Genomic DNA, 23,757 nt, shown 5'->3' on the forward strand with positions numbered 1-23,757 from the left:
TTTTGAGTTCATCAAAAAGGAATGGAAACATGAACAACATAAACTTACTTTTGCGATATCACTTATAAGAATCCTACACTTTAGTGCAGAGAGCTCCAGACTTTTTCTCATAGATCACTTTCAAAATTCAGCTAGTTCCGGTAGACGCTCTGCAGTTACATTTCTACAATATTACCCGAACTCATCAAAAACTGTAAAGATTAGATCTAAAAAAAAAAACTGTGGGAATTTCTGTTGAGAAACGTTGCGTATTGAAGCCAAATTTTGGTAACAGTCGCTGAGTTTCTTTAAAATATTATTTGTCTAAATTGACCGGGTTCTGGTGTCTCCAGGAAAGTTGCTGCCAAGCAAATCTAAATTGGTCACTGTTTTCCCAATATACACTCCAAATGATTCTAGATAAACATAAGTATGAATTAAAGCTTGAACTAAGTTTTTAGATTAGGTTTCCACCATATCCTTAATAAAGAACTGACAATTACCTAACAATAAAAGAAGACAAGACTGAATTGATTAATGTTGGAAATAAATGCAACAGTCTAGTTCTGCACTATCGAAAGCGGATAAATTTTTGTGGACCCCGCTTTGAAATTGTGAACATTCATTTTTAGGTCACGCTAACGTAGACCCCATATCAAGTCTCCCCTAGAGTTTCATCTAGAACACATTGGAGGAACAATGACGTAAAGTATTAAGCAGGAATTTTGTCCACAGAGTGCGACGAGTCATTCGTGAGCCGTGGCGGCGCGGTGAGCGGCACGTTCCAGGCGCCGGAGCTGGTCAACCCCAACAACATCAGCCGCCAGTGCCTGTACACGTTCATCGCGGCGCCGGGCCAGCGGGTGCTCGTCGAGCTACGCACCTTCAACCTCCGCGGCAAACCGCCAGAGTGAGCACACATTCTCATCGTATTTATTTTTAGCTAAACGGTATTACATAAGCAACTTGAGAAACCAAAGAAAAAGCCAACAGACGCCGTTAACTATGAGCGAATATCTTCGCCCAACCTATCTGATGTGCTAGACATCTGGTCTAGTATATTTGCTTCAGTCAGCAAACGTGCACGCATCTTATGAAATAAATGAATAGTTGCAAAATTAATTTTTGCATCTATTTCAATTTGTATTTTTATGTTTCGAACTTATTGATTAAAATTAGTGTAATTCTTGAAAATTAGAGGAATTTGGAAAGAAATATTGTAATTTTTTATACAGATTAAATTTATAAAATATATTTATTGTAATTTATTGTAAAATATATTGAGACATTGTTAATATAAAGAACTATTAAGCATTTCATGAAACAAATGAACGACCCGATACCAACGTATTAATCAGCACAACATTTTTGTATTTCAAGTTGGATAACGAATAAGCACACATTTATGACGGGTAATCCCCGAGTATTTCGATGATCCGGATCAAGAACGGCAGAGATAAAGTTATCGCTAGTTTACGAGACATGCCATTACGTCTCTTGTAACCTCATGTCGATTTTGTAAATTTTGACACAACGAGCTGATATTCTATGGTTACTTATCAATACCGAACAGTCGATTATTCACATGGCGTTAAATAGATATCTAATGGCGTGTTTTCACCGGTGTATTTGTTCAAAATCGAATTTCAAATCTTGTGACAGATGAAATGTATTTAAAAATATAACTGCTATCGTCTTAAGCTGTATTACCACACAGTAGTTACAAGTTAGTACATCAGAGCATCATTGTTTAAGCCGTATGTCGTCCACAGTTGGACATAGGTCTCCCCAATATATTTCCAATGGAACCTGTTGGAAACGGCTAGTGTCCAACTTCTTCTGGTTACCTTAAAGGGATCTTCTGTTCACCTTATGATTGGACGTCGTGGTCGCCGTGTTTTCCGCTTTAAAACCTTAAGGCTTCAGCGGCCATTTGTTCTGTGCATTTTGACCTGACCACTGCTTCAACTTGACCAAACAATTACATAACTTAGAAAACTGCTGGTCATATAGAAAGAAGACGGTAAAAGACCACATGGGCGATGTACGACCCACCCGCTGGTCTGATCAAATCAATTTAATAACTGGACTTTCTAGTGTTACTGTCCTGCGGAGAGCAGAGGATAGGATAGCATGGAAACTGCTTATCATATATTCCATCGAGGTGTTTTAAGACGAACACGAACTTCCATAATGCTTGAGAAAATTTTACAAAAATTATTGAGAAGTTTTCATTGCACTGCATGCAACGTCTCCTGAGAATCGAATCAGCGATCAATGATCCTATGTGGTAGTCATTAGCCTGTAGGCTATGATTTGTCGTATTTATTTTACTATTACTATAAAAATATACTCTATATATAAATAAAGAATTATTTTTAAATTGTCAAATAAGTAATTTATTTCTCATTATTTTTACAGTGGAGCCGCAGTCGGAGAGCTACCAGCGTAAGTGATTTTTTTTAATTTTAATACAAATATTTTAATATATTTTTATATAATATTGTTCTTTAATAGTTTTATAATAATTTTTGGCCACTATTGATCCTTCTTTTTTATTACGATACGAATTAATTGCTTAGTTTTTATGAGTATGGTTTTCTATATTTATTATATTAAACACGAAGTTTTACAAACTGGTGAATAGAAGTAGGTCAAACTATTCTCATACACAGGCGGGAGGTTGGGGCTGAATTTGATTTATTTATTTACTGCCTCCGTGGAGTATTCGCGGCGCAGCCAACCTAATCATTCTAATGGAGACGGATGTCCGGGGATACTCGCGACTCGTTCGAGCGGAAATTTTTCGACCATTAATAAAATCATACTTCACGAAATAGACGTTGACAGACAGACAGGTGATGAATATTTCGAAGTATTATAGACTGGTGTAAGTAACGACGCATAGACGGTAAAAATAATTATAGCTTGAACCGTCAGCACTTCTGGATGTTTCAAAGCAGTGCTTCACTGTCGTTTTTATATGAGAAGAACATTTCAAACCGAATATGTCAAGAAAATTTAGTACAGATAATATCACTTATACATAAGAATTTTTCAATCAGAATAAAAGAAGAAAAATTGGATTTAATACCACTTTTAACAAACATTATATAGAAAAAGAGATGATATTGTATTGTACTTTTAGAAATAAGCACTACGCGCTTAATGACCTTACATTTATTTTAAAAAATAGCAGTTAAAATACATATGCCCTATGTAACACATTTCGAACAAAAACTTGTTTTTGCCGGTAAGACTTCGAAATATTCGTTTACCCTCAACAATTAATTTAATAAACATATGGTTACAATATAAGTGTTTACCCCATATCAATTAATTTTTTAACAACCAGTCGTTTTACAACTCGGTCACTTCGAAAAGTAAATTTAATAAATAAATGTGATATGTGCTGAGACACCTAATTATTACATAATATTATAGTATTTCATATATCTGTAAATATAATAATATCTATGAAGTGGTTTTCGTACTAATATCTATTTTAAGACTTCATATTCGCGTTATGCGAAGGGGAGTTATCACACTTGCACATATTTGTTGCATCATGGCAAGTGAAAGCTAGGAGTGATCGAGGTGCTATATGTTAAATATATAAAGAAACATTTTATAATCTCGACCAGAATGCAAGGGCAGCGAACTTCATTTCTGATGGCGTCCAAATTCAAGTCGGCCACCAAATGAGAAATAGAATGCGCGAAAATAGTTTAACTTGAAATGCAATAGTATTGTGGCCATAGTGGCCAGTAACATGAGCATTTTCATTTGAATGCTACATATATTTTCTGTCTCAAATACTCACTCAATTAAACACAATGTATAAATGTCAACTGATGACCATTCGTGTGAATGAAATGAACCGTTCTGACTTACGCAGATGCATGCACGAGTACATGGACATTTACTCCGAGATGACGTCACTGGAGGCGAGCGAGCTGGTGAACTCCGCGTTCGGGGGCCGGTACTGCGGGCCGATCCCCCCGCGCCGCAGGGTGTCGCTGCACCGCGCCGTCGCCCTTGCCTTCTACACCGACAAACCATTCACGCCTCCAACACTCTTCACTGGCACCTATCGCTTCATCAATTCGTGTGAGTATGTCTGAAGACTACGAGATAAGATCGTTGGTAACGGGTTCGATTCTTGGGAAACGGGACACTGTGTGAAATTTACAGAAAGTCGTGCCAGCTTAAAACTTCTTGGCAGAATCTATTATGAAACCTTTCCTTTCTATCCTCTAATTTATTAAGGACAACAGTAGTGGAGAATTATTCCAGTAATTGACACGATTTGAATAGACCAGCGGGAAGGTGGTCGTTCACGTGGTCTTGTACTGTTTATTTCCTTTACGAGCAGAGGATTTTTAAGGTCCTGTTTTTGGGTCCTCTCTTTCCCATTTGTTTCTCTAATAATTTTTTTCAGATTTTTTGATTTTATAGAATATTCTCCCCTTTCATCCTTCACACTCTCACTTCTCACTACAACTTTTAGTTATATCCTTCTTTACCTTTAAAATTATTATATTATTACATTTTATTAACAACATGTCATTTGTTTTGCTATACTTTATTACTTTTTTTACATAATAGAGGGTTCTTGTTAAAAACTGGATTAAAATTTTGGCTAGAATTTTTGTCACTCATATTTTACCTCCACGACCAGTAGTTTATAGAAGTTATTTGGTGATTTGGTTTCAAGTTGAACTTGCGGTGGTCAATGCTAGCGCGCAGAACAAATGCCCGCGGGGGCCTTGAGATTCTAGTTTGAAGACCTAGGACCGGTACTCGCAGCGTTGGACGTCCACCTACAAAGTAGACAGAGAACCTTGTCGTCGTAGTCTAAAGGTCGTCGGAAGACACCGTATTCGGGTCGCTTCCAACCGTATATTGCAAATCCACGGGAGAAGCTTATTTTTAGGCATTGACTTCCTACCGCTGAAATGATTATGGTGATATCTATGCGGAAGAAGGAGGAATGATGTCATCAACGAAAACGCGCCGCTTTCTTTTAAAATCTTATAATGGAAAAGCACGCGTAATGTTTAAAAATGTTTACTTTAGATGGTATCTCTCTTAACTGTTTTTTCCCCAAAGCTAGAATTTCGTTACACTAGTTATTCATTTTCTAGTATTAAATCAGTCGGGTGAATACAAGATAGCTATCTTGTATTCATCCGACAGATTTAATATAATATTTAATATACGACGATATCTTAGTAAGACTATTACACTATTATTTATAGTATTTACGCGAAAGTATACATATATATACACAAAGTATTAGTACTATATGTTGCTTACCTGTACGGCCATCGGTAAGGTTTCTGTTGCACCCGAATGTACCTTGTCATAAATGTATCAATTTCTTCCTTTAGCGGAGTACGAGGTGGGGACACCCGTACCGAACACGTTGTGCTCATTCGTAATAGAAGCGAGCAAGCGCAAAACAGGCCTGCTATTGTCGCCCACCTACCCCGGGATCTACCCGAAGGATATCAACTGCAACTATCAATTCATTGGCCAGCCAGGGCAGAGGATACGCCTAGAGTTTCGCGACTTCGATCTATTTTTCGGCGGCCTTCAGTAAGTCGACTTGGATTTAATTATCTAATTTAAACGCTTCCTACCAGTCCGGTGATTCTTTAGAAAATTTTAAAAAGTTTATTACTAAACTGCTAACCGATTCCAAAAGGTCATATTTGAAAACTATTTATGAGGCCTATGTTCAGTAATGGACGTCGCACGGTTGAAGCGATGATGGCGGTGATGATGTAATTTACAATATACGTTGGATTTCTATGAATTATTATACAGTAAATTAGAAAAGTTTATTAATTTTTAATTTCCCTATTAATGTTTTAAATATATTTTAAAAATAATCACAAAAAAATCAGTCGAATTTTATTGTGGTAGTTTCGGATTATCTATGGAATATTCGAAGCATTAAGTTGAAGAATGCTTTTATAGGGATGTTAAATTTCATGCAATTTTCTATCAAATTATGCTCTTCTAGCATTCTTCTCATTTACGCAAGTGATCTCTGTAAGAGGTCCAAAGCGGATAGTAATATGAATAAAGGTAAATTTAAAAAAATCTTGCAAAATGTAATACAATGAAATGTGCTGAAACCACGTTTGTTTAGGAATATTCTTAATGGAACTAAAACTTAGAACAAAAACTTACTCTTCAGACATTTCATCACGAATTGTACAGGACGGTAAAAAGGCAATATTTTAAAGCCACAGAGTTCTAAAGCATATTATGCAGCTTTGCCTGATTTAATATTTTAAGTTCTGGAAAGCACAACATTAATCAGTCTGTATAGTCATACTATAAAATAGTATATATAATAAATAAACACTAATTATCAATGTGATTTTCGTTGAATTTCGTATTTCAGATAACGCCTGCCAGGGTCTTTCAGCAATATAAATATGAAAAAATGTAAAAACTGAACTTACTCGAGTGTGGTCTCAAACATATAGGCATTGCATGATCCTGTCTTTCTAATGATTAGGATATCTAGTTAATAGAATATATCTCCCCCTGGAACAAATGCAAATGGTTTAATGGGTTTGTGAACTTGCCCGGCAGCTGCCCGTTCGACTGGGTGCGCGTGTACGACGGGCCCGACAACTCGTCGGCGGTGATCGGCACGTACTGCGGCCAGCAACGCAACCTCGTGCTGTACTCCAGCGACGAGCGCCTGCTCGTCACCTTCTTCACCCTGTCCCGCGCCGCCAACACGCAGAACCGCGGCTTTAAGGGAATCTTTGAGTTCTCCGAGAGCTTCGTTAAGTTAGGCAAGAGCATCTTTTGATATTAGACACAGTTTAACAATCGGAAACTTTGAATTCGGGGCCGCAAGTGTTGGAGCAGGTATTCAATAAAGTAATCCTGACGAAGCGGTCTTGTCTTGCTGTAGAACATCTAGAGTTTGGGGAAATTCGATCATCCTCGAGACTTGTAAGTAGAAACTGTGTTCCTTAGGAGACGCTTAGGCCATTCCACGATAACATTAGATTATTTTTATTTGAGATGAATCACATATATCCATGCCTCACCCTCGGACAGCAAGGTATCTTCCAAGATAGGCTTAATTTCGGTTACAAGAGTTCACTTAAATGTCTATAATATGTTTCAACTAATGATTCGAAACGACGGCCTGCTCTCAATGTGATTAAACGATGATGCCATGGTGTAAATTATTAATATATATGGGGTAATCTATAATACAACCGGCTGTAGAAACACTTGGTTTTAGTCAGATTGCTACTGGAACTACGTGTCTGGTTGCTTGGACTAGAGTGCTATGGGGGCCAGTGGCTCTTAAATTAAATTAGCTACCTTAGATCAAGATAACAAAAGAATAATGCATTTAGATAATGTTTTATTTACGGTACAAACTCATCGAGGCTAACTTATTTACTATTAACTTAATCATTCTTTATCTATTACGTACATATAACTTTTTAAATTTTGTCATTGACATTTTGTAAAAAAGCTATAATGTATATAACAAGAGAAACAAATAAATTTTAAAAACAAACAACCCAATACGATATACGTCATAATGAATTTCTTGTTGAATAAACTTAACTTAAAAGTAAATATTCAATGAATATTTACTTTTAAGTTAGAAATTTTGATCATAGATAAATTCTTGTTATTTTAGTAATTAAAAGTTAAAATGTTAATTGATTTCAGATTTTATAAGCAAACACGACGCCGAGCACATTCGAGGCTCCGAATGCGACCAGAAAATCCTGAGCAAAAAGGAATCGACTGGTTTCGTGTACCATCCAAATTATCCATTCCCCTATATACAAAAAGTTGTTTGTAGGCTAGTATTGACTCTTTCTTTACACTTAAAGATAAAAAATGATCCTCAGTTTATAACATACAGATCTCTTGCAGATATTTTATATATGGTATGCAAGACTCGCAGAATTTGGAAAGAGTTCGACTGGAGTTTCAAAACTTTTCTATACCGAAAGGAGAAAATCCAAAACCAGAGTAAGTTGCAATAAATTTGTCGTAATAATACTATTAGTGTTCTATTATGTATATATCATGTTTATTCATTATTTTATATAATATTTAGGTATTAAATAACCCTAAAATAATAACAAATATGTCGTAATAATACTATTAGTGTTCTATTATTCATATATCATGTTTATTCATTATTTAATATAATATTTAGGTACTAAATAACCCTAAAACAATAACAAATAACAATAGTCTTTGGTTTGATCAACTTCTTCAAGTTCATTGTGTTATAAGAGGAGGAGCCGTACAGTTTTCTGGGATGTCCATCGTGAAGCATTCTCAGAGAGACCTTGCAATGCAATAACTATCACTTTCACCGACCAGACTTCTCGCTCTACAAACCAATTTTTAACATTGTTTAATTATTTTAATATGTCAATCTCACTGACAAATTTGTTGTTGGTAATTTCTACAAAAAATAATGATTTATGCTTGGAAAAAATAGTTCTTACAATAATATGAGTCAAGGTGCTGATACTTGTAATCGTCGGGCGCTTTTTTGATTCCCAGAATACATTTTTTACATATTTCACACTTGGTGTATTAATTTCATAAGATTGTCACTGCTTACAAACAACTTTACAGAGGATGCCCAGCAGCGTCCTCTGCATTTCATAATCGCACACAGGCGCATACTGCCATAGGCAACCCGTCTGCCAAGCGTAGTGATTGTGGTATATCTCCCTATAGGTGTCTTTGGGGGAAGACTAAGCCTTGCAGTGGGCGTATATGGGCTGAAACGTAGAGAACGACAATATTATTAAATATAAGATTTTTAAGAAAGCTTCTTCAAGAATTTTTACTAAAAAAATCTATTACATTCTAAGTATTAGTTAAGTTATTAAACAGTTATAAACTTTCGGGTCCGATTTCTGCCGCTATAAATAACCGAGCAAGGGTTTCGATGTAATAAAATTAAATTCCGTATTTGTTATCAGCGAAATATGGTAGTCAACGACGTACTGATCTATTGTATCACTGGCCACGTGAATAAATATTATCAGACCTTAATTCGATTCGCAATTATATTCAAACACCACTCTTTGAATACAAGTATAGACTATTAGATTTAGCATCCAAGCGACTATATGAAGACAGATCTACCAATATTGGAATAAATTACAATATTTATAGCTTTTAAAATCTATCTATCGAGCAATCTCTTATTCAGAGCAGTAACATGACGTTTTCCAGCACTTGTGCGGACGGTTACCTAAAAGTCTACCTCCGAGGTCAGGAAGCAACTGACTCCTATGACAAGCACGACGCGGAACTCTGCGGCGAGGGTTCCCCGGGTCCTCCGGTGTTCCCTCCACCGCTACTGTCTGATGGCCCGCGCCTCGTCATGGTCTTCAGTTCTGGCGAACTTCAGGGCAGAGGCTTCAAGGCCAAGTATACTTTTGAGACAGGTAAACTTCAAACCAGATTATTCCTCTTTATTCCCCAGTTAAATAATAAGTTCGTTCATTTTGTAGCATTTTTCAAAAAAAAATATTAATTAAAAGCAATTTATAGGTACCCATTGAATATATACGACAGTATTTCAAGAAATTCATAAATATAGCGTCGAATGATATGACATATATTTAAGGCAATCTGGAAGGCTAGTAAGGTCGTTAGACAGCGGTAGCCGCATTACGAATTTAGAACGTTGTTAAGTTAATATTTAAAACTAGAACCATAATTTCTAGTTAAATTTAGAGAGTTAAAATGATTTTTGCACAATTTTACTTGTCCGCAAACCCACGATTTTTTATTGGGTAAAGATTGTCATTTATACATGTTAAGATTTATGTTTTATTTGAGCGTCGAATTGTACAATGTCTGAACAGGTAACTAGGTTCTAGCATAGTTATGCTAGAGCTTAGTTACCTTTTCTTACTACTTTTTGAGTTCAACACACATGAATTATTATAAAATTAACATAAAATAACAATAAATAAAGCGATTGCAATCGATCACAAAATCAATGAAAAGGTAATTTCAACTCAACTAGTGGGTCGCTTTGCTGTAACAATCAATAGGTAATAAGAAAACTGTGTGTATTGCCTTGATCTATACTACGATAGTGCAGTTTTTGTTCACCGATTGATCAGGAGGCAGCGGATTTCAATTATGTTTTCATTTGGTTATTGATAATTTACATGATACGAATTTGTGTAATTGGCCTAAATTTAAATATGAATGCGCTAGCTTTACGATTGCTTTTTTCCTCATAAGTTTGTAGAAGTGAAGAAAACTTTTGATAAATTACTAATGTGAGATATAATTTATTTAAACAGAGTACCGCGTGCCGGGCACGGCGGCGCCGGGGGGCGAGTGCGCCTTCACTTACCGCTCGGAATCTAAAAAGCGCGGCGACTTCAACTCGCCCCGCTACCCTTCCAACTATCCCTCGCGCACCAACTGCACCTACACGCTGGTTGCCAGCCCCAACGAGCAGGTCACCGTCGTTTTCGATCACTTCAAGGTCAAGGCTGACGCGTGGAATGCTACTGCTGGCTTGTATGGGTAAATTTATGTCAAATTTGTCGTTTAAGATTACTATATGAACACGGTATGCTAATATGCTTCTCCAGTTCCTGTGTTATAAAGAAAGGCTTTGTGACACACGAACGAGGACTATAGTTGAACGGGAACGAAAGCGCACCGATATCTTGCAAAAATAGTGCCGGAGAAAAAATGTTGCAAAAGGTATTAGCTTTACACTAATATTTCGAATCTATTCTCCTCGAAAAATTTTGAAATAGTTTGGTATCGTTATGTTAAAGAAAGTCGACGCTATGAAAAGACTTTTCGTTCAAGTTGGGATAGGATGTATTTTTTTAATTTGTTACAATTGTACAAACATTTTCTTCTCCGGTAGGCTCGGCGCGCAATGTACATAGGATCATAATGTCATTAAATCAAATGTATCACTAAAGCAGCCATGCATATCGTCCGGTACTTTATTCAGCATTACACTTAAGTAACTGTTGTATCTGGTGACAATGCAGGGTGATTAGGTACAGTACGTATAGTATACGTATAATATACCCCATTCAAAAAAAATCAATAGTTTCTGAAATAAAAATTTACGTAATGAAATAGTAAGTAAAAACGTTTTTTATTGTATTTTAGAGTGACTACTTTATACAGGGTAATTGGAAACAGGTGAAATATCTTTAAAAAAAGATCTTTTGCTGACAAATGAACTACTCATTCACCCCTTTAAAGCTTGTACACCTATTACCAATATCTAAAACTGCAGTTACGCGAAAAATCACAAAATTTTTATAAACATTTACTGTGTCAATGTGATGAAGCACGGCCTATAGCGAACTAATCTTTAATTGATTGATTCATACTGACATACATTTGCATGGGTACTTACCAGTCATTTTATGCTTATATCAACTAAAATTACAAAAGATGACAACAATTACTAAACTTAATAACTATATATATCGTTCCAGTGGCGCGACGTGTAGCGAAGACTGGGTGGAGGCGTGGTGGACGGGGCGCGAGGGTTCCCGGGTTCCGCTTGGACGCTGGTGCGGCCCCGCCACGCCGGGCCCGCTGCAGTCTCCGCGCGGAGCCCTAGGTCTTCTTCTCGCATTGCATACTAACAATGAAGCTGTTGCCTCGGGCTTCAAGGCGCGGTACATATTCGAGGTCAGTCCACATATCTGTTCAGTTAGAAGAATGTTTAAACAGGTTTCCAGCAAAGAAGTATTTCCACGAAATAGCAGTAATCGATAAACTATTATCAATCCTATCTTGATACGGTACAACGGCTTTCTGCTGACTTTAGGTTATTTAAGGTTTTCGCAATATTTCTAGTCATAATTCCGCATACAAGTAAGTAATTATTGTCACTACGATATCAGTTTATTTTAATTTGTTACTAAGTCTTTCACCCTATGCAGACTTGTATTCTCCTCATCCACCCACTACGGTTCGCTTTCTTATGATCGACAGTTCACTTGAAAGAAGGGTTTTACCCCTTTTCGTTCCATTTAACTCGTTAATCCCATAACATGGTGGTGTTCAATTTGATTCTAGTTTTGTTTAAATTAGGCTCCCCTTACGCTTTTTCTTATACCTTACACTTACTTGTATACGGTATTCCACTATGAATGATCGAAAGAGGAAAATATCATAAATATATATTGTCACCGATGTGAGAAGTCACTACCTACAGTTTGGTTGATTTTTAGAGTTATTTCTGCGTCTAGTTCTCTGAACTTGGATTTGTTCAAAAAAGGAAAAAATAGTTTTCTTTGTCGCTCGCTGTGTGACTCTAAGTCAAATAAGTTTGACAGCTTGAATCCCTAAATCATCACGTTAGGTAAAGGAAGACTAGACGCACTGGTTAAAGACAACTTACTTTTAGACCGCGAAATCAATATTCGGAGACTGCGGCGGCAACATGTCGGGAGCGGAGTACGGAGTGATTACTTCTCCGCGCCATCCCTTGTCTTACGAGGCGCCAGCCCGGGGGGACGCGTCGCGAGTCTGCAACTGGTTCGTCACAGCGCGCCCCGGCAAACGTGTTCTGCTCAACTTCCAGACCTTCGCCGTAGAAGGACATCTCACCGGTATAAATATATTAAATAAAAATGTATATTTCAAAAGCGTAAGCTACCGCCGGCTCGAAATTCTAATCTGCTGAAGAATAAAACTCAACAGTTGCTCTTTTTAAATAAAATATAAAAAAAATGTTTTTTACGCTATAATATCAACCATGTAAATGAGCCAACAAACAAAATTCCACATATTTCCATCAATTAAAAATGCTTGATTACCGTCGGTGGCCATGGTGGTATCAATTTAGATGGCCTCTATCTAACCACATAGACTTTCTAGATAGATCTTTACTAACCAATTAGATGATAAAAATTGGGATTAGCTTTTAGGTTCTAAAGACGCTAGAAGCAGACCACACGGTATACGGGATTACACGGTTCCTTTAAAACGAATATTATCTACCTATAGCAATTCCGATTGTTTTAAGTACCTCTGATAGATGTTAATACCAAATAATATATGTTGTGTTGACGAAGCTCGAACAATTGGTCGTCTAAAGTGGCGGTGGGCGGGGCACATTGTGCAACCGTCGGCTATTTTGAACGAAATGTTTTCGAGTAGCGACCATGAGCCGGTAGACACAGCGTGGGTAGGCTGCCCATAAAGTAGACCGACAAGTTAGTCAAGGTCGGGGAGCGCAAGCATACGTACATCTATTGACTGTCATGATTATAAATTTCTTTAAACAAATGACGTGTGGCAGACCGCGGGTGTCCAGCGGCTGTGCTGCGCCTCTGGTACGAAAGTCCGGGACCACCGCTGGAGCTATGTGGGGAGAAGGCGCCCACTGACCGCTGGCAGTACCTCTCCTCATCCAACTCCATACGTCTCTCGTGAGTATTCACTTAAGAATTTCAACAAGAAATCAACAATAGATGATGAATAATAAATTCATGAATAATTCGTATTTATTAACCCTTTGCACTCGAGACCGTTTTTGCCGAAGCCTAGCCTACTCAGAGCGTTTCGCGGCACTTTTGGTGAATTTCTTACCTCTAACTTAAAATGATTATACACAAAGTTTTTTGCCACGTTAAAGAGCGAATTTTGCCATATCGAATATGGCGATAGCGTCCTGTTTTGTGGCTTTGTTCTAGCGTAGTTATTTGTTTCCTTAACACTCATTTAAGAGTTCGTCAGTAAGAAAATAGTTTGAAAAAATCCAACGGTTCTTTCGTCTGTGCGGGTACGTGCGGTCCTCCAGGAGCGTCTCCGGCTATGAACAGTATTCTTGAAGGTATCTCTTCTGATTCTGTACAACTAATCCATTCAGAATTGTCAGATTGTGTGTCTTCTGCAGTATCACTATCACTGTCGCTTTCACTGTTAACTATTCTGATCTTTTATACTCTTACACCTCTTACTTCTTCACTATCATCACTGCTGCTCGCGGTGGCACTATCGCCAGGATCTCTAGCTAAACTTGGTATCTCCTCGTTTAGTAAAGTATAAATAAGTTATTTCACCAATGCGTTCCATGGTAATGGGGATGAGAAATTTAAATTTTTCTATTCGTTCTGCCAAGGTTGCCAAGGCTGTCAAGTTTGAACTGATGCCGACAATGCAGTCCGCTTCATGGTACCGCAATATTCTCAGATAAGAAAAATCTTACGTGGTTTGAGGGGGACATTACGGCGACTTTGTATTATTATATACGCAGCGCTAAGGACCCAACTTCGAAGAACGATATCACATACGTAAACAAAATGTCAATCGCCACTTGAGGAAATATATAAATAGTTTACACAGCGCATAGAATATCCACACCAAACAAAGTGGTGACCGAACGTCACCACTCGAGATGCGGCGTAAAAATCATCTGGTGAGTGAGACTCACCTCTCGAGTGCAAAGAATTAAATATAACATAATGGTTGCTAAAAATATTACATCACGCGTCCGGGGGTTTTTTAACATTGTTTTTTTTTTTCATTTCGCTTATGTGTTTGTTACCATTGTTACGATTTAGTTTATGCTAGTTTACGTCACAGTGACGGATGTAGGAAACATGTTATGGCGTCATAGTAATGAAGGTCCCGTGTTTTAGTCATAACTTACAATTAAAAGTGGTACGCAATTTCAAAAGAACCAAAAATATATTGTTGATTTGATTAGTGATACAAAAGTATTTTTTGCACCCTTTTTGTTCATTGTTTTCACAGTTTTAGATATATTGTGAGCAGAGAGTAGAACGAAGGTGCAATTGACAAGACGTACAATTTATTTTTTTCTTTACTGATTACGTTGCGTGCATTCTATAGTAAAATGTTTTGTATTTATATTCTAACTTTATCCCTTAAAATGCTATCTATACCTTCGCATGAGGAGTTTTGGTCGCGCTTCCAGCTATAACATTTAGTATTGGAGAGTAATTGTTTTGCAGGTTTATAATAGCGGACAAATCGGTCGGCGCGGCGGGTTGGCGCGCCGTGTGGACGGAGGTGACCACTGAGACGGAGGGCTGCGCGAACGCATGCGCCGGCGCATGCCTCCCGCCCTCCGCCGCATGCTCCGGCCTCCAGCATTGCGCCGGTGCACCCCTCAACAAGCCCGCACACTGTTAGTATACACCGGTTAGGAACACACTCATTACATTCAACCATAAGGGATATTTTAAAGTATCTGTAATTTATTTAACATACATAAACCGGACAATAAAAACTTGATACTCTCTCTCCAACTAACGTTTCAAATCATCTTAAAAATATCTATGAAAATTATAAATAAATCCATATACAATACGAAATAAGAATCAATCGGTGAAATTACGTTAATATTCGTATAATTAAGACTTTTTAAATATTTGCGAATAGGTGCCGATGTTGTACGTATACATACATATATTCAGTTAAACAAATTACAAATTTACGTTTACACAATGTACAGCGAAAACACTATATTCTTACTTGACTTAAAACATCAAAGATTTTTTATACATTATCATTAACATACTGTTTTTATTTATTCGATGATTTGAAAAAAGAAAAGGAAAAAAAATAGTTTTTTATAAAACGTTACAAATTATGTTCTTTTCACTTTATAATCGAAATCAAATAACGGTAAAAGTAAAAGACAAAATAATGTTATTTTCCATCATAAATACTCGAAATACGAAAGTAACAAATATTTAACAGTAATAAATGTAATTCCTTGATAACCGTGACATACCCAAACATTTTTCATACATCGCCTATAACAGCGTAAGCTTCTGCTATTTATTACACATTTTATTCAATATTCACAGACCTACGTTAATATGTATACGATAACAAACACATGTACTTACCCATACATACACAGCTTTTTAACGCAAATGCACCGAGTTAACGCACGTCGCTTAACAACACAGCGTGGCTTACGTGACGTGGGAATACAACGGTAAATAACGAGGATAATATATTTATGTCTCACTTCTAATGTATTTCAAAGGTTACATATATTACCAATGGTGTTATGTATCTGAAATTTAAAATATCGACTTGTGATTTTATAATGTTCATCCTTAAGTTTATATAATTTTGTTGATTTAAAATATGATTGGCTGTTCCATAACCTTATTCCAAAGTTCTCTTTCAGCTATTTGATATCGGCAACTGTATTGAATAGAAAAAGAATTCACCATTGAATTCGGGCACCGCACAATGCAATAAACACGTTCAATGATATTGTATAGGCACTTGCATTTTACTGTCGCATTCTTTACAAGGAAAATAATTATCTTAGAGTTTTTTAAGTGATGTATCTAATATAATTGTAGTTGGTTTCGCGGGGTAAGCAGTTGACGGAGCTCTGTAGGCTAGCACATCAGCAAGATGTACTTTAATTAGTATAAAAACGATAGTACACGTAGACAACAGAAATGCCTCATAAAATAAATATTTTTAAAACTAATTAGGTAACCAACGAATAATTAAATTCTCAACTCGCTGGGATAACTGACTTTATATCAAATGAGTGCTCATGAAGACTTCGTTTTATAATATGTTGAAAAAATTGTATACATATTATACGTATTTTATAGTTTACTAGGAGTTTATTAAATAATCTACCCAATTTTAAAATTGGAAAATGAACATATACATGACAATATGGCGATCTGGTATAGAGATATATAATAGCGTCTTGTATGATAGAGTTAAATAGCAAATGAGATAGAAAAAATTCTTTTGGTATTCGGTGTTCGATTTACCCTTAAGATTGAGTAAAGTAAATTGAACTAAAGTCAATGCTACTCAATGCTTTATGAACTGCTTACTCCCGCTTGTTTCTTCTATTGAATTAAGAAATGTTATCTAACCATGTAGAATTGTTAAATTAAAAAAATAACTAATAATGTTATGTGTATTTAAAATTTTCTCAATCTTTACGGTTCAATGCAATCTTTGTCTCAGGGGATATATTGATGTAAATTAGTTTAGCGAGCTTAGAATTCTTCGACGAACGAATATGTTGGTGAATTAGCAGAATATATAACGATGTTGCAACATTATGGACATTTTTATTTACTGACAACGACCCTTTTTTATTTAAATGCTCACAATTAAAATTCATTCTACATTCATAAATTTTTAAACCACTAAATAGTTCTTTAAATTCGTTCTGTATTCTTTGATATACTGTGATGACTCAGGTTAGTTAGAGCTGAATTTGTGCAAACATTAAAAGCTTGGTTGTCGATTTTTATACAGACCTAGGTCATAATATCCAAAATCCAATGGGACGAAGTTTGCATCGAGTCATCGCACTATGGGGCCTTGGGCACTGCGCCAAGCATTTGAAATACTAGTGTTATCATCTCTCGAGTCTATATAGATTGCTTTGTTAGTAGTAGATTTGTATGATAAAGAACAAGTATTTCCAATGTGAAGCGCAGCCGCTACGACTCCTAGCATGAGCACTGTAAATTTAGTATTCAATGAAGCTTACAAGCTCATTCTAGGAACGCTTGGCGGTACGACTAAGCCATTGCTATCTGATACGACGATTGCGCTTTTACGAACGGCCGGCGATGGCTTAGAGTACTGCCTCCTCTTCGCTCATGTTCTGCACTTTTCCTTCCTGCGGGTACATCTAAATTCTGTTACTGTTTCTGCACGATCCGTGGCCGTAATGTCGTAAAGGGGGTAGAACAGAGTGTCAGGGTAGCTGTGTGGCGGTGTGCGCAGGCGCTGCGGGCTCGGGGCAGGGCGCGGCGCGCGCCGCACTGCTCGCACAGCTCGCCATCTCGCTTGTGCTCGCCGCCCCGCACTGACCGGGCGCTGCGCACGTGAGTCTCTTGTCACACCGAATCCTTGCCTTCTGCCGCATCGAATCCGCTACACATTCCCATCTCGCTTCCTATCATTAACGCGCGCTTTTCTACAATTATTTCAAACAAACTCTGAAATTTATATATATTTACGCTTGTAGCTACCCGAATTATCAAAACAACGCAAGTCATCTGGCTCGAAGAACCATGTCTCAAATTCAAGTATATTATTTTTTAAAGCTCTACGCCTGCTTTAGTTTTATTAGTAAAGCATGCAGACCTTATATATATACTTATTTTTTATAATTTCATATGAATTTCGTAATGCTAACTATATACCATAGACAAATTGATGGAAATTTATGGCAACGTATTGCACACATCTCACTGCTTGTTCACGCTTTATGAAAGCTTTTAGAATTAATTTTGTTAACCTTTATTTGTTAAATTAAAACATTAACTAAATCACTTTAAAACAAAGTATAAATATGGAAAAATTTCTGGTCCCCATTTTATTTTATTTATTTTTACAATATTATTTAAAATGTTTTTGTTTATCGTCAAGCGTCGGAAACACTGAGAATATAAAAATTGGTAAATGGCTAAAGGATTAAGTGGTTTTTATTAATGATTATTAACATTTATTGTACAAAGTATTAGTTTTCACTCAATGATCCCAACAACTCTTAAAAGATTAACGTATTATAGCAAATCCGTTGGAAAAGGGCAACAGTAGCAATTTTGAAGCAATTTTTGTTGTCAAATGAATATATTATGTGGTTTTGAAGAATTAGATAATATCATTTCATGATTAGTTTACTAATGCTATGTTCTATGCATTAGAAAATTTTTAGATTTTATAGGCGAACTATATTCTTCAAAATATCCGACCTATTCTTTTTGCATACAGGAAGTATTAATTTGAGAAAACGTTTTTTTTTAAATTGATATGTCCGGATCGTTATCTATATAAGCAACGAAATGATGATAGGGTTGGTAAGAGCAATGTAATTAGGTGATCCGTGTGGACGTTGTACTGTGATTATGAGAGCAAGAGTGTGAGTGTTACTATCAGTGTTTGTGGCTTCATTGAATTTGAGATAGCAGAACTTTGCCGCAGCGTATTTCAAAGCAATTTCGGTTTTATTTAATAAAGGGTGGGCTATGATAAAGTTTACTTTTCAAAATAACTTAAAAAGTACATCTGCTTTGACAAATATATACTTTTAGGAGGAAATTTTTAGAAACTTAAATCTTCTCCAGATCTTCGAGAACATTCCAAAAAAGAATCAGAGATTTCCAAAAAACACGACTGCAAGTTCTAACTTTTAGAATACTTACCATTCCTTCTCGAATCTCATTTCATTTTAATCCAAGTAAAGTTTTCCGATAGTTACAGAAGACTGCTTTGGGGATGTCATGGCCTTTGAGCATTTAATGTCAACGCTTTGATGAGTTTTCCCGGGAACATTTAGCGTACGAAAATAATTATGTTGGCATAAGATGTGTGACAAGTCGCTCTGTCTTGCTGGAAACAAGTTATAAAGTTGTACTTATTGAGCTTTTGAAGCATTTCATAGTCATAATTTAGCGTCTTACGACGACCATCAAGTTTGGTTACGGTTAAGAGTAGTTATTTAAAAATCTAAATTATGTTTGTATGTGTTGTATTGTCTTTATTGGAATATGATTTTAAAGTTGTTACATAAAGTAAATAACTGAACCCTTAGTAAAGAAACATTTATTTATTTGTGCTATTATCTATATTTATACAATACCGACCTAGTTGTTAATATGATCGTCTAGTACCGTCATTCTACTATTCGGCTCTAGATAGCGCAAATATATTAAGACAAGCAAAAAGTACATGTAATTAGACAGAAAGTTAACCTTATTATGACCCATTCTATTAGATATCCTCTGAATTAAGAGGCCGTCAAGTTAGGCATCGGGTAGATAAACGCTGCAAGTTCAATCATTCCTGAGAGAATACTTCGACTGTGATTGAATAGCGTTTAAAATTCCGGGGATGTCCCGAGAAGTATGGAGCAAGGGTGGAGGGGGACGTGACGCGGCGTGTGCGCAGGCGGCGGCGCGCCGGCGGCGGCGGGCGGTGGCGCTGCGTGGTGGGCGGTGGCGGCGGCGGGCGGCGGCGGTGCGGCGGCTCTGGCCGCGTGCGCGTGGCGACGGCGGGCACGCGCGCCTCGCGCCCCACGCGCCCCGCCGCCCCCGCCGCGCCCGCCGCCCCGCGCACTGGCCGCACGCCTGGCGGACCCTGCGCCGCACCACACCGTCTGACGGCGACGCAATACAACAGTTTGACGTACACGCGTGTTTCATTTGCACACCCATATCATATTGTGTACATGTAGTAAATATACAGCATATTGAATACCACTGTTTTTGGTTATATTGATAAAACCCCGACTCTTATAAAGAACAACAACGACCCTCATAAAATGATTTCAGTGAAATCTGATTAAAAGTGAAGCACCTACGAGTTTGACATGAATTTATTGTTCGTAGCTACTGTAGTAGACAAAATTTTACGCAAAATTCAACTTGGCAATCAAAAACCTGGCAATAGTAGCGTTTCTTGTTTTTTCTTCTATTTTCATTTTACTGGATAAAAAAAACAAAAATGCCGCTACTCGTTCAAATTTCTAAAGGGAATACATTAGTAAACTCTACATTTGCATACAATCACAATATGAAGGTCGCAGTTCTACACAACAGAAATTATATTTCATAGCACAGCATTATAATTAAAAGTTCCGCTACTCCAAAATCCGACGTAACAAATAAGCTCCCACGAGCTTGACTACTAAACAAGTCTCTTATACACTACAGTATTCGCGATAAAACTTAACCAAACCTTGACTTTATTAAGAGAAACTTTATATGTAAAACTAAATGACTATATCCAAATAATGCGTTAAAGAAGTTGGTATAACTAAACAATAGTTAAGTATACAATGCTACTTGATCGTGAACCACGACTTCAAAGAAAACAACTGCTGAGCATTTGTGTAACTGAGACTTAATAACTACTATAATAACGAAGTAATTACTCTATCGATCCTAATTTGTCATGACGATTTGAATCAAGAATAGCACCAAAGCGAGCTTTGTCCGTATAAGATCATCAATATTTTGCTGGTAGGACATCAACTGCTTGCTCTCTATAAATTTCCAAAGCACTTTGTGGGGTGTGGGTGGGTGTGGGCGTCTTGCAGTGCGTTTGCCGTTCTGTGGTCTCTTCTCCAGCACCTTAAGGCCCATGCAGCCGTCACGCGTGAAAAACACTATAAAAAATTTACAAGTACTTTTTGAGAAAAAATATGTTTATAACCAATATTTTTATAATTAATTCGAATAATCAATAACATACGGTATCTTAAAGGAAGTATTATAATAGTTGATCGCTGCCTCCACTCTTTCGTAATATTGTGTGCGAATGTATGTATCTATCGCATAAATAGTATTATACAAAAGTAAATATAACAGTTATTTAATATATTAAATTGTATAAAATACTAAACTAACAATTGTTACAAATTAAAACTGTAAAGCGTTAGGGGTTCAGAGTTAGAAATATAAAATTTGGTGAAATAATTAAGCAGTTAGTCGTTTTTATAAAAAATTAGGCAGTTAATTTTAAATTTTAATTGACAGTAAACATTTTTAAGTTAAAAAAGTTAAAAGATTCGCGTAAAACTTTAAAATAAGTTAAAATTTGGCGCCCTATCGTTATAAGTATACGTAAATGATTACAAACAATTTTATGATTTTATAATTAAGGAAAAACCTAATACGTCGTTAAAAAATAACAGCGTCCGAATAGAGCTCTCTCCAATCCCGAACCCGTGACGACACTTACTTCATGTCATCGCCATGTCAGACGACCACTGCAGGCACAGGCCTGCCCCAAAGATCCAGAGACTTTCCGAGAACTTGACTTTGTCGTCGGACCAACTAAGGAGCGGTCAACTACTCGTTCTATTGTAAACCTGTTAGTAAACTGTTAGTAAATAAAAACAGATAAACTAAAATCTACCATTTAGCAACGAATATGTTATCTTATAAGCACTAGTGAAGTAAATCTGTTTATAGTTATATAATTAAGGTTTGAGATGATTTTCATCGAAAAGTCCACAGAGACTAAAAGTCAATACTTGTAAAATTTATTTAAAAACAGATGAAAAAAAATTTGACAAACGCATGCCAAAGATATGTTAGATTTAAGTGATTAACTCGTTTATACTTCTGGAACTTGGGGTTGTAGCAGTGGCGTACCTAGAACTTTTGCCGCCTGGGGCGATCTCCAGTTTGCCGCCCTTTCTATTATATGTCAATCAAATAGTGGTTTTTGATTAAAAAAATATTGATATATCACTTCAAAGTAATCATATGAACTTTTCAAAAGAAATGACATTTATAAACTGACATCAAAAAATTTTAGTTAGGAAAAATTGCCGAACAAAATCGTAAAGATCCTTTTACGAATTCAACGAATTTTATGAATACAATAAAATAAAAATATTATCTTGTTCTTGAATTAGAATCCAAAATTTACACTAAAATGCATTTATATACAACGAGGAATAATATTCGAAATCATAAAGTTAATTTATTTTAAATTTGAAATGAATAAGTTGCTTTTTACAACTATAAGTAAATTTAAAAAATGCCACCCCAAGGTGCCGCCCGGTGCGGACCGCATCCCCCCCCCCCCCCTAGGTACGCCACTGGGTTGTAGACCTTTAGAAGATACATTACTTCAACGTCAGCGGTGCATCAAAAAAGGGAATCCCACAGAAATGTAATTCCTTATGAAGAGCGACATAAACATAGGCGAAGCTCGAAGAAATACACACTTCTACTTCGGACTTAGTATTGTTATTACCCCAAGACCTATCGGGAGAGAGGAGGAATCCCACAGACAATAGTTTTGAACACACCGAAAAGTTTTCGAAAACAAACATTGCAGTCTCTATCAGTTCAGTTACACAAGTAAAACAACATTGTACAACAATTGTAGCTAATTATGTATATAAAAGTTGATTGGTTATAGATATGAAAAGTTAAGGACTCTATCCAAAAATAACCTTTTCAAAGGTAATAAATAATGGCCTAATGATAATACAGTAAAAAAACCGTTTTCTAAATTTGTCTTATTATATATTAACATTAAAAATTGTTCACTATCTACCCCTACAGACTTTGTACTGTCAAAAGTATCCTGTTGTATTTCAATCGATAACATATTCAACAATGTTCATTTTATATAGAAAAATTTAAAATATGTGTAAAGACTTTTGCTGACAAATGAGCTATACTTACATTCCTTTGAAGCTTTTATAATTATAACAAATCACTCTGTAGAGTTATTACCTTTATTTACACAGCGCCTGACAAAGCTATCTAAGCTCGACAATTTCCCAATCTGGTAATACTAAAGTACGAAACGTCCTAAGCTGAAGCTCTCGAGGCCATCCTCGAGCTTTTCTGTCAAGACAAAAAAAAGGTTTTTTTTGTGTCAAGCTCTCTTTGAAGATATTTCGTGTAGTCAAATAATAAACGTTTTTGTATGGTAAAGTTTAATATTTGCTACCAGATTATCACATTACTACACTTTTAAATCTATGATACGCTCCAGCAAGTGGCAGCGTATCGGCTATTTAAGTCATAACTTATAATATAATTTGGAAATTTAACGTCATCTATTTCAAATTTCTTGCTTGTTTTATAGACACTCGTCCACATTCTCATATACGTTAACCAATTAGGGTTGGTTTTTAAATGCCTTACAATGCCGTAGCGCGGCGCTAGCTCTGACACTGTCAATTCCGTCAAATAAATTCGATACTGGTTTTGATATTGCTTAAAATTG

General features: G+C 36.5%; 1 protein-coding gene across 1 annotated transcript; it reads left to right on the forward strand.

The window, feature by feature from the left end:
- The first annotated feature begins 714 nt into the window (after positions 1 to 714).
- On the forward strand, positions 715 to 17,867 carry LOC137924911 (tolloid-like protein 1). Its single transcript, XM_068768309.1, has 14 exons — positions 715 to 889; positions 2,401 to 2,427; positions 3,878 to 4,089; positions 5,373 to 5,580; positions 6,592 to 6,800; positions 7,705 to 7,840; positions 7,915 to 8,013; positions 9,244 to 9,458; positions 10,332 to 10,560; positions 11,505 to 11,703; positions 12,425 to 12,629; positions 13,322 to 13,451; positions 15,000 to 15,175; positions 17,782 to 17,867. Exons 3-14 carry the CDS (start codon positions 3,882 to 3,884, stop codon positions 17,865 to 17,867), a joined length of 2,100 nt encoding a protein of 699 aa, XP_068624410.1. The 5' UTR covers positions 715 to 889; positions 2,401 to 2,427; positions 3,878 to 3,881.
- Positions 17,868 to 23,757: the final 5,890 nt, after the last annotated feature.

The sequence above is a fragment of the Battus philenor genome, unplaced genomic scaffold, assembly GCF_028537555.1.
Source record: "Battus philenor isolate CCGP_79_NKW_IND1 unplaced genomic scaffold, ilBatPhil1.0.hap1 SCAF_10, whole genome shotgun sequence".
NCBI lineage: Eukaryota > Metazoa > Arthropoda > Insecta > Lepidoptera > Papilionidae > Battus > Battus philenor.